General features: G+C 38.2%; 1 protein-coding gene across 1 annotated transcript; it reads left to right on the forward strand.

Moving 5' to 3' along the window:
- Nucleotides 1-4,842: 4,842 nt before the first annotated feature.
- LOC149010915 (disease resistance protein RPP4-like) lies at nt 4,843-11,059 on the forward strand. The gene is given in 6 exon segments (XM_089160701.1): nt 4,843-5,557; nt 6,121-7,213; nt 7,526-7,801; nt 8,007-9,062; nt 9,064-10,044; nt 10,046-11,059. Coding segments are annotated over 6 exon segments (4,965 nt in total). The 5' UTR covers nt 4,843-4,910; the 3' UTR covers nt 10,958-11,059.
- Nucleotides 11,060-12,841: the final 1,782 nt, after the last annotated feature.

Consider the following 12,841-nt stretch of genomic DNA (forward strand, 5'->3'; position numbering starts at 1 on the left):
TTTGAAGCACATGGACTTGAGCGCAAAGTGTGCAAGCTTAAGAAGTCCATATATGGCTTAAAGCAAGCATCTAGACAGTGGAATGTGCGCTTCCACCAAGCTATGATGGAAAATGGTTTTTCCATGCTTGAGGAAGACCACTGTGTTTACACCAAGAGATCTGATAATAATTATGTCATTCTGACACTGTATGTAGATGACATACTTATGGCTAGCAATAGCAAGGAGCTATTGGAAACCATTAAGAAATGGTTGTCCTCCGTATTTGATATGAAGGACATGGGTGAAGCAAGCTATGTGCTTGGTGTCAAGATTGTCAGAAATAGGCAAAAGAGATTACTAGGTTTATCTCAAGAGACCTATATTGACAATGTCTTGACGAGATACCAGATGCACAACTGCAAACCAATTGATACTCCAGTGGAGAAGGGTTTGCATTTGAGCCTTGATATGGGTCCTAAGACTCTAGAGGAGAAAACCAAGATGGAAAGAGTTCCATATTCCAGTGTAGTGGGTAGCCTTATGTACGCTATGATGTGTACTAGGCCGGATATTTGTTATGCAGTGGGTTTGGTTAGTCGGTACCAATCAAACCTAGGCATAGAGCACTGGAAAGCTGTCAAGAGGATATTGAGATATCTCAGAGGAACGAGTAACTACATGTTGTGTTACCAAGGATCGGATTTGCGGTTAGTTGGCTATAGTGATGCCGATCGGGCTGGAGACATCGATGAGCGCAAATCAACCTCTGGATATGCTTTCTTGCTGAATGGCGGGGCCATTTCGTGGTGTAGCAAGAAGCGAGGCTTGTATATCCCTCTCGACCATGGAAGCGAGTATGTGGCATGCTCAAGCTGCGGTTCAAGAGGCTGTTTGGTTGAGGAAATTCCTTCGACATCTTTGGGATTGTGATGACATCCAAAGAGGTTGCCCTTGTCTCTTGTGATAGTACGGCAGCTCTTAGCTATGTCAAGGACCCCAAGTATCATGGGAAGACCAAACATATACAGTTGAGATATCACTTTGTTAGAGACATTACATCAAGGAAGAAAGTCGTACTTAAGCACATATCTACTAGTCAGATGGTAGCTGACCCTCTTACCAAACCTATAGCCAAGGATGTTTTTATTTCTCATGTAAAATCCTTGGGCTTGCGTAGATTGTGACTTATTTTTGTACTGAGACTTTCTTATTAATGAATAATATGAGTTCATTCCAGCATTTTTTTTATTCACTTTCTGTGTGATTGTGTTTTGCTAGCATAAAACAAGATAATGTCAATAGGCAAGAGAATGGCTCACTCACACGAGCATTCGCCTCTGGCGCCTTGGAGGCGAGCAGAGATGAGACGGATTGTGAATGACTTTGTGTAGGTCAATTCATAATCATGATGTCGCCTTGATTTGGAATCAAGATGAGTTTCTCTATTGTAAAGAGAATCGACATGAATGTTCCCACTATTCATGTTGCCTATAGGAGCCAAGTGCGAGTACTTTATGTGGCGCTAGGATGGCGACAATAAAGAAACTCGGGTTAGGTGCAAGAGGTTGCGACTAGACTAAGACCTGTATGGTGTTGAGATGGACATACGTTCTATTGTATATAGAGTGCTCCACCATAGCACATATATCATACTATGTGTGCTTAGCGATCATTGGAAATAAGAGGATGGATCCCTGCTCCTCTCATTGTGTGAGTCCTGGACCTTATGGTCCATTAGTGTTCTTAGTGACTTTCGACGACATCATGAAACGAAGGGTTGATGTGGCTACTTTGGGGTGTTACCTATGGTCATGATTGATTCGACCTAAAGGGGCACTACCGGGAAAGGAAGTCAATCCTAAGTGTAGTGATGGTGCAGGGGCGAAAGGAAAGGTTTGATTCAATTGCACCCTAAAAAGTGTTTCTTTGGCGCCAATTTGTATGTGTTACTGGTAGTGAACATTTTAAGGACAAGAAGGTGATCTCTCAGAGGGATCGAGATACCTTTAGTCTGGTGAGTTTGAATAAACCTAGGACACTGTGTTATACTAATGCTTATTTGATTTGTTTTTATGAGTGATGTGCCATTCTGGCCTTCTGGGAAGGTTTCTAGTTTGGGGCTCACGTGTGCAGGTATATCACCGGTCGCACAACCCATTTTGCCAGTATGACTTGTGGATATTAGTGTACGGGACACGGGTGGTCTATGTATCCGGGATACATAATGAAGAGATCAATATATATGTATATCTGGGATATGCATGTGTGTCTGGGACACAAGAGGTCTATGTATCTGGGATACATAGCAGAGAGATTGCATATGTATATCTGGGATATGCATGTGTGTCTGGGACACAAGATGTCTATGTATCGGGATACATAGCGAGAGAGATTGTGAATGTGTATATCGGGATATACAAGTGTGTCTGCGGGACACATTGAAAGATTAACACTTGCCCTTGTGCAAGTGGGAGCTGTTGGAATTTATTGATTTGATTAATAAATTAAATGCCCAAGGGCAATATTGGAAACTCACTATTAGGGCGGTTACAAAATAGGGTTATATATTTTGGTAATCACCGCATTAGTGAGGAAGTAACTGAGTGATTCATTCGCACGAGCGAATCTCTGAGAAACGGCGGCTCTATCTCTCTCTCCCTCTCTCTTAGAATCGCAGGCTTAGAAATTCTTCTTTCCTAGTATTTGATCTTCATTCCATTAATCCACGGCATTTGGGTTGTGGATATTATTCCCTTTCCCTGTGATTGTGGAATCTCGCCGGTAAATCTTTGGTGGTGGAACGAGAACGTGGATCTAGACTTCCGCTGCGAATACTTCAAGTAAGGGAAAGCGAATCCAGGTAAGGAATTTTTTCCCCATTAATTAATTGAATTGAATTACTTTTGATGTATTACCTACATCAACCAATTTCAATTTTAATCGAAGGGGGGGGGGGTCGGGTTGGAGGGGGGAAGCAACAAAAAAAACGAAAAAAAAAAAAAAAATTTAAAATTTTATAAAAAAAAAAAAAAATAAATATATTTTTTTTTTTTTTTAAATAATTATATTTTTTTATTTTTTTAATAAAAAAAAAAAAAAAAAAAAAAAATTATAAAAAAAAAAATAAAAAATTTTTTTTTTTTTAAAAAAAAAAAAAAAAAAAAAAAAAAAAAAAAAAAAAAAAAAAACTTATTTACTAACTTTGATAGGTATATGTAATGAAATCTTAGAGATATAAGTTAAATTACACCTTATCCACGGAAAGAGTACATTAGAAATCCCTTAATTTAAATAAAATATTCTTACAAAAGAATGAGAAGAAAAAAGAATATAACGAACCACTTATCATGGATTCTTATAAGAGGGGAAAAAAAATGGAGAAAAAAGCATATAAGCAAAAGTTGCTTTAATCGATCTTTCATTCTTTCCCATTTAAAGGGTAAACCCATTTAAGATTTTTGTCATTTTCATTCTTTCTCACTTAGAGTAAAAACTTACTCAAGACTTTGGCCATTTTTATTCTTTTTCATCTGGAGAGAAAAACTATTTAAGGCTTAATTTGTTGATTTAATTGAAAAAGATAGTAACCGAATACAAATAAATTACAATGATTCTTCAAGGAGACTAAGGTTACATGAATGGTGTAATAGATCATGATTTATAGATCAAGATGAACACTCTAATTGGTTGCTAAATCTTACATTCTCTAATATAATATAAATTTAAAAAAGAATAATTTAATCAACAAATGGGATTCAGACCGTGATCTCTCTCCAATTTAAAATCTAATTTGAACCATAAAATTAGAAATTATTTACAAATAATATCCACAAAAATAATATACTTGAACCATTTTGGGCACCAACATTTAAAGGGGGAGGTTGAATAGCCTTTGTAGGGGATGGACTTCTAATTATTATTTTCTTTACTCCAATTCTTTCGGTGATGACAGGTCTCATCAATGTTAAAAAGCTGTCAATTGGATTCTCATCGAGTGGTGGAAGATATATGTAGGGCATTTGATCTTGAACCGTCGTTGTCGGTTCGTTATGTTTCTAGATGGGCTAATTCTGTAGCCGATAGTCTAGCTAGGAAGGCCCAGTCTGTGGCAAGTAGAACTGTCTGACCTAATTCCATTCCTTGGCTTCTTGAAGCTTGTAATCAGGATGCCTCGGCCTTTTCCTGCCGGTCTTCTAATTGAAAGTTTGATTACCAAAAAAAAAAAAAAAATTGTCACATTAGTATGTAGATGAAGAAAATTAGATTCAAGTTAAATTATTGTTCTAAATGCATTCGCCATGAAAATGATATAAAAAAGTACAGAGAAACACATTATCATAATCAAATGGGTTGATCACGAAAATGACATAAGAAAGTAGAATTAGAAGGAAGTACACTGTACATGATGGGATGTTATGTGTAAATAATAATATATGTGGACAGACAGAAAAAGACAAAGTGGTAGATGATATATTATATATAATAAGTTGTCCTCGACTCCTCGTTAGTTGTGAATGATTAATATTTTTTATTGTGATTAAATTAAAAAATATTAAGTATTTCATTAAAATAAAATTGTTTATTCTATTGAAACGTATTGGTAAAATAAAATGGTAAAATCTGACTTATTCGTTCAAATGTATATGGTGATATATCAAGCGTTTTTTTTTTTTTTTGGTAATGATATATCAAGCGTTAGATTTTATTCAAAGTGAAGTGTTGCCATCTTTGACTTTGAGGCAGTGGGTGAAGTCCCTTGAACGTTCAAGCTACTTCATTTCATTTCATTTCGTTTCTTTGTGGTCTTTCCAGCCGAATATCAGTGAGAAAGCAGTGATAAGAAAGCAAGTGATAAAACCAATTAAGTCAGTTTCCAGGTTCTGCTCTTAAATCTCATCCGCATCTTGAAATCAATTAAGGGGAGAAAAATGTATGCTCTTCTTTGTGTTGTCGGAGGGTTTCTACTCGTCCTTCTTCTTCTTCTTCTAAAGAAACTCTTCTACAGCGTTACTGATGATGCTCCTCCTGCAACGAGAAACGACGATGAAGCATCATCATCTTCTGCCACACAAGACTGTGATTCCTCAGATTCCACCTCTTCTGGCTCTGGGCAGGAATACGATGTGTTCTTGAGCTTTAGAGGTGTTGACACCCGCACCACCTTCACTGATCATCTCTACGAAGCCCTTGACAGTAAGGGAATCCACACCTTCAGAGACAATGAAGAACTTCGAATTGGAGAAGAGATTGGTCCGGCACTTCTCTCTGCAATCCGTCAGTCCAAAGTTGCCATTATAATCTTCTCAAAAGATTATGCTTCCAGCAAGTGGTGCCTTCGTGAACTCTCCGAGATCTCCAAATGCAGGAAGAAGGAATGCCAAAGACAAATGATAGTGTTCCCTGTTTTCTATCATGTAAATCCAACAGAGGTTCGGAACCAGACTGGTAGCTATGGGACCGCTTTCCAACATCATCATCAGAAAAAAATCGACAAAGAGACTCTATTGGAGTGGAGGAAGGCTTTGAGAGACGTTGGTGAATTGAAGGGCTGGGATCTCAAGAACACTGCTGATGGGTAAGACCGAAGAGCTATTTTGCCTTAAATTAATAGCTTATGGTTCTCTAAAACTCGAGGGTCTGCACTGGGTTAGTTTCAGAGTCGTTGATTCCTGAAATCTTGTTCAGTGCCCACCCCGGCCAAGCTCCTCAAAGTTCATCGTTCTCTCCAATTTAGATAAGTTGCATTTGCATTCTTTCTTTTGGTATATAAATATTTAGCCTAGTGTGACCCTTCCATTGATTGCTAGGCGCTGAGTCAGTCTTCTCTGAACGTTGATATCATGCAAGGATTTATTTGAGTAACCAGGAAATCAGAACCAAAAAATATGAAAACTTCGGCCTGATTCAATTTAATTCTAAATTGACACCATTGCTGCAATTAATAGAATTTTGAAAGGTCACTAGTGACCTGACCGACCTTAAGGTTTTGCTGCTGGAGTTTTTTTTCTTTTTTTCTTCAAAGACCTGCGACGTTCACTTATCTTCTCTTAACAAATGGCTTTTCAATGAGAAAGAAGGAGATATACATATCATCATTCATTCAACTCATTTATTTTTCTCTTTTTTTGAACAATGCAGGTATGAAGGGAAGCTGGTAAGATTAATTGTCGATAAAGTTTGGAGTAAATTAGACAAGATCCCTGTGATTATTTCAAAGGACATCGTTGGAATGGATTCTCATGTAGAAAAAATAGAGGAGTTGCTAAGCTTTGAGTCCAAAGGGATTGTGGGCATACATGGCATGGGGGGTATTGGTAAGACAACAATTGCCAGGTGTGTATACAACAAAGTCTATCATGATTTTCAAGGATATTGCTTTCTAGAAGATGTTCGAGAAACTGCCAAAACAAAAGAAGGAATTATCCACTTGCAAATTCAACTTGTCAACAACATCTTGAACAAGAAGAATACAAACATTGGTACTGTCCATGAAGGAACTGCTATGATTAAGCAAAGATTATCTGGTAAAAAAGTTTTTATCATTGTTGATGATGTTGATGAATTTACTGATTTGAATGCAATAATTGGGGAGGGTGACTCATTTGGCGTTGGAAGCAAAATCATTATTACCACAAGGGACAAGCGTGTTTTAGATAAACTTGGAGTGGACAACCCATACAAGCCCAATGAAATGAATCCAGATCAATCACTTGTACTTTTTAGTAGGCATGCCTTCAAGATGGACCATCCTCCGGAAGAATATTTGGAACTCTCAAGAGATGTGGTAAAGACTAGTGGAGGACTTCCTTTGGCACTTAAGGTTACTGGTTCAAATTTATATCTAAGACAAGAATCCGTATGGAAAAATGTAGTGAAGAAGTTAGCCAACAACCTAAACAAAGAGGTGCAAAAGACATTAAGAATAAGTTATGATGGATTAGATCATGAGGAGCAGGTGATGTTTCTTGATATTGCTTGCTTTTTTATTGGAAGGGAGAAAGACACTGCATCTTATATATGGGATGGCTCTGACTTTGCCCCACATTTAGGAATTGAAAATCTCTGCCTAAAGTCACTCATTGAGATTAATGAAAGAAATGAGTTTAGCATGCATGATCAGCTAAGAGACCTTGGAAGGGAAATTGTTCGCCAAGAAAACTTTGATGAGCCGGGGAAACGTAGTAGGCTATGGTCACTTGAGGACGTAAAGGAAATACTCAGTACTCAAGAGGTTTGTTCTCAATAAACGACTAATACATCTAAATTTGTGTTTTTTTTTCTTCATTCCGATGATTTAAAGAATTAGAATCTACGAAGTTTTATCTAAAGATATCTTTTAAAATAAATGTAGCATTTGAAAACAAATGGCAGACATGCATGGGTGGATCCATGGTACAAACGATCCCACACCCACAACCCAGCTTATGATATTTAAGCTTTCAATCCAGTTTAATATTCTAATGACTTGAATGGGGTCGTTATTCCATTATACATGGATGGTGAGTAAGCTTTGTGAATGTTGATAACTTTGCTTGTTTTGCAGGGGACGGAGAAATTCGAAGGACTCCAGTATAATCACTATTTTGATGAAAAACCTATGATCATGAAAGGATTCGGTTCAATGACTCGACTAAGGATCCTTGACTTTATTCGTGTCAAGGTTGCTGGAAACCTTGAGCATTCCTTTCCAAACTTGAGATACCTTAGTTGGCAGGGATGCCCTATGCAATTTGTACCAAGGAATCTAAGGAGATTGTGTGTTCTTGATTTGTCTGGGAGTGACATCACAGAGAATTGGATGGGTTGGCAGTATATCAAGGTAGGTCTCTAAGAAAAGAGCTCTCTCTCTCTCTCTCTCTCTCTCTCTCTCTCTCTCTCTCTCTCTCTCTCTTTCTTCTTTTTGTTTGCTTTTCCCTTTCTAATCTTGAAATTATTGTAATTTGTTCCCATCTATTGTACGTATGTATAAGGGTCATCATTTAATTAATATCTCATAATCGAGTTGTTGTTGTTTTGTTATGCAGGAGGTATTAACTCTTAAAGTTCTGAAGCTACGTGGATGTTATAACCTATCCCGAATTCCAAACTTGTCAACATATAAACAGTTGGAGGTATTGCTTATTGATGAGTGTTACAATTTGGTTGAAGTTGATGAATCCATTGGTCATCTTAAGGGTTTAGTCACATTGAACATGAGTAGTTGCCACAATTTAACGTGTCTCCCAAATAACATTTGTGAGTTGAGTTCTCTCAAAATTCTTAACCTTCAAAAGACAAAAATCCGTGAGTTACCAGAAGGATGGGGGGTCCACTTGGAAGCCTTAACAGAGCTACACTTTGACTTTTCTAAAAGACGGCTACCATACCTGCCAAACATCCAAATTTTGAGTACTGGTATGTATCATCATTATTTTCGACAACCAAGAAGGAGTCAAGGTGAAAAGAGGGACATAATCCCGCTCTTGGAGCTCCCTCCAAGTTTAAGATATTTGGACGCTTCAACATGTACAATGAAATCACTCCCACCAAGTCTGCCAAATCTGACAAATTTAATGAAATTGTACCTTTTGGACTGTCCCAATCTGGTGGAGATACCAGCTACCATTGATGCTCTTCCAAGGTTGGAGTCTCTCACTTTAGGATGGTGTCCTGAGCTCCAATGCATTCCTCATCTTCCCTCAACTTTGACAAGGTTCGAGGTTTATGAATGTGAAAACCTGGGAGAAATATTAGGATTCTTGGGCCTGAGAAATTTAGAGAGCATACGAATTCGTGATTGCTCCAAGCTAGCCAAAATCGAAAGCCTTGAAGGATTAGATTCCCTAAAACTGCTGAAGATGCGGACTGCTTGCTCATTGGCAAAATTGCCTAAACTTCAATGCTTAGAAAAATTGTGCAAATTAGATCTGGAGGACATTGGTTTATCTGAAATTGAAGGCCTTGAGGGTTTGGAAGAGTTAAGGATATCCAATTGCAAGTCTTTAAGTATAATTCCAAATTTATCGGCTTCAGAGAATCTAATTGGGTACTGCAATGAGTTATCAGATATTGTGGGCCTAGAAAAATTGGGCTCCCTCAAGATCTTTGGATGTATGTGCATGCCCATCATTGAGAATTAGAAAACTTCCTAAAAGATTGTGTGAATTAAAAATCGATTTAGATGATGATGATGGGTCATTAATTGAGGAGCTCAGGGATTTGAAGTATTTGACAAAGCTGCAGCTCCAGTGGAGGTCCCCACCTCCCTTGAGAGTAGTAACGGACTTATCCAACATGAAGGCATTAAAGCATTTGACACTAAGCGCCCCGCCAACAGCAGTGGTGATTAACTTCTTTGAGGCATCATCGTTGGAATCCTTGGAAGAGTTAACAATAACTAATTCTGGATCATTAGAATTACTACCGAATCTCTCGCCCTTGAAGAACCTAAAAGATCTAAGTCTCACTCATAGTGAGCGGGTAACCGAGATCCCGACTGTTGGCAGATTAGGAAAGTTGAAAAAACTGATGGTCTACAAATGCATCTCAATAGAAATATTTCCAAATATCTCAGACTTGACGAAGCTACAGAGGCTACAATTCACCGGCTGTAAGAAACTGACTACAATTCAGGGGCTCGATAGGTTGGAAAATCTAGAGAACTTGTCTATCGATGGATGCATTTCTATTGAAACGTTACCATCTCTGTCCAACTTGAAGAAGCTGCGTTGTCTATCAACTGAAGGCTGCAAGAAGTTACTTGAGATTCACGGACTCGATAGGTTGGAAAATCTAAAGAACTTGTGTATCGATGGATGCATTTCTATTGAAACGTTACCATCTCTGTCCAACTTGAAGAAGCTGTGGAGGCTATCAACTGAAGGCTGCGAGAAGTTACTTGAGATTCACGGACTCGATAGGTTGGAAAATCTAGAGAAGTTGTCTATCTATGGATGCATTTCTATTGAAACGTTACCATCTCTGTCCAACTTGAAGAAGCTGCGGTGGGTATCAACTGAAGGCTGCGAGAAGTTACTTGAGATTCACGGACTTGACAGGTTGGAAAATCTAGAGAACTTGTCTAATCGATGGATGCATTTCTATTGAAACGTTACCATCTCTGTCCAACTTGAAGAATCTGAAGACCCTATCAGCTAGAGACTGCAAGAAGTTATCAACAATTCAGGGGCTGGATAGGTTGGAAAATCTAGAGGACTTGTGTATCAATAGATGCATTTCTATTGAAACGTTACCAACTCTGTCCAACTTGAAAAAGCTGCGGCGGCTATCAACTGAAGGCTGCGAGAAGTTATCAATGATTCAGGGACTCGATACGTTGGAAAATCTAGAGATCTTGTTAATCAATGGATGCATTTCTATTGAAACGTTACCATCTATGTCCAACTTCAAGAAGCTGCAGTCGCTATCAATTGAAGGCTGCGAAAAGTTACTTGAGATTCACGGGTTCGATAGGTTGGAAAATCTAGTGTGCTTGTTTATCAATGGATGCATTTCTATTGAAACATTACCATCTCTGTCCAACTTAAAGAAGCTGCGGTGGCTATCAACTAAAGGCTGCGAGAAGTTACTTGAGATTCAGGGGCTCGACAGGTTGGAAAATCTAGAGGACTTGTATATCGATAGATGCATTTCTATTGAAACGTTACCATCTCTATCCAACTTGAAGAAGCTGCGTTGTCTATCAACTGAAGGCTGCGAGAAGTTACTTGAGATTCACGGACTCGATAGGTTGGAAAATCTAGAGGACTTGTGTATCGATGGATGCATTTCTATTGAAACGTTACCATCTCTGTCCAACTTGAAGAAGCTGAAGAAGCTATCAACTGCAGGCTGCGAGAAGTTACTTGAGATTCACGGACTCGATAGGTTGGAAAATCTAGAGGACTTGTGTATCGATGGATGCATTTCTATTGAAACGTTACCATCTCTGTCCAACTTGAAGAAGTTGAAGAAGCTATCAACTGCAGGCTGCTAGAAGTTACTTGAGATTCACGGACTCGATAGGTTGGAAAATCTAGAGGACTTGTGTATCGATGGATGCATTTCTATTGAAACGTTACCATCTCTCTGTCCAACTTGAAGAAGCTGCGGTGGCTGTCAGCTTTCGTGGCTGCAAGAAGTTATCAGAGATTCGGGGACTTGATGAGTTGGAAAATCTAACGTACCAAGTATATCGATGGATGCATTTCTACGGACCAATAGTGATGAATCAACAATCAAGCATTGCGATTCAGGTGCAGTTTCTCTCCCTCTTTATTTCTTCGCAACCCTGTCTCTGTCCCTAACCGTTATACTCCCGTTTCTCTCATATTTCGTCATTTTTTCTTAGGGTAAAATCTTCTCCACCTAAATTTGACCATATATAACTCAAGTAAATTTAAATTCCATGAAATCAGATCTGAAATCAGCAGCAGATACTGTCATAAACTTCACTTAGACACCAACAATTTAGATTATTGCACGTCTGTAAAACCATAAATAGAACATGCCATCGTATTGGACATGTTTATGTGAAGGCAAACATTTCCTTGCTTCATAAAGAAAATTATTGGATTGAGATGTCCATTTTCAAGTCAAATAAGATATGACCACATTGTTAAGAAGCTCAAAATGACACACTTATTCCTAGTGAGATTAGTATCTCATATATCACATAAAACTACCAATGTATACCATAACATGCTCATCTTTTTCCATCTTTGTGTTTCAGGATGATGTACCTAGACATGGTATGCTCTTATATATTGGTGAGTCTGATGGCATGGAGAAGAATGAAAATTTCAAGTCCAGTCCATACCTCCATGTTGCAGTTTCCTTTGGCAGAATTGCTATTGCTTTATCCATAATTTCCGTAGCTATAGAGCATTGTCATGATTTTGCATTGTCATAACAAAGCTTTGCACTGTGAAGGTATCTGCTACGACCTTGAATATGTCTTTGGTGTGGATATTAAGTGATTATTGTTTGGGACCTCATGTCCTTAATCTGCAGTATCAAATAGAAGGAATTCGTCTCTGTTTTTAAAATTTTTTTAATAATGCTGGTGGTCTTCACTGCAAAAGCATTGCTTGGGTATCAGTTGTGATATTGTTTATCTCTGTTTCACATTCTTTCTCAGTTGCTCACTTCCCTTCCATTTCTTCTAGCCTTACGCTAGTGCAATGAAAGATGATGTCTTGCTACATTGAAGTCTAGTTAGCGTTTATACTAGATCACCTTTAGGCCTCAGCTAAACAATCTTTTTGGTTTCCAGGCTGGAAGTCATTACATTGCCAATGAGGAATGCATCAAGATCCCTTGCATGAGGAAGAAGTCTAGCTCTGGCATTACTGCCCAGCATTTCATCAGTGATGTCAAAATGTAACATATGAAACATATTTCAATGGTGAGAGAATACTAAACACTAACCTTAATTATCTCCGTTAACAACATTGGCAGTCTGACATATACAATCTTAGCCCTGTTTCCAGGGAAATTCAAGCCCTAGAAGAGCCTCCCTGTCTGCCTAGCTTAGCAATATATAATTTTGGTGCTACATTGTTGTATCACCTGTTGCTTTGTGGACCACCTAATGTTTTGCAAGATATAATTAGTATGCATAGAAGATTGTATATCCATCCCTTACACTCCTTACTTTTGAGCTGATATATTTGCAGGCATTGATTGGATTAAGTAGTAGAGGAACTTGAAGAAGGCAGGGCAGTGGAATGTGGAAGTCTATTGATGCTCCTTCTGTATAAAAGGGTTCTTGGTGAAAGAAGCCATCCTCCGCAATTTGTTCTTTGCAATGTAGATAGGTATTTTTTATTTCAATTTATGATAGTTTTGCTCATAAAGCAAAAAAAAAAGAAATGCTACC

The sequence above is a fragment of the Hakea prostrata genome, chromosome 7 (assembly GCF_041222555.1).
Source record: "Hakea prostrata isolate BN-2017 chromosome 7, UWA_Hpros_2, whole genome shotgun sequence".
Taxonomy (NCBI): Eukaryota; Viridiplantae; Streptophyta; class Magnoliopsida; order Proteales; family Proteaceae; genus Hakea; species Hakea prostrata.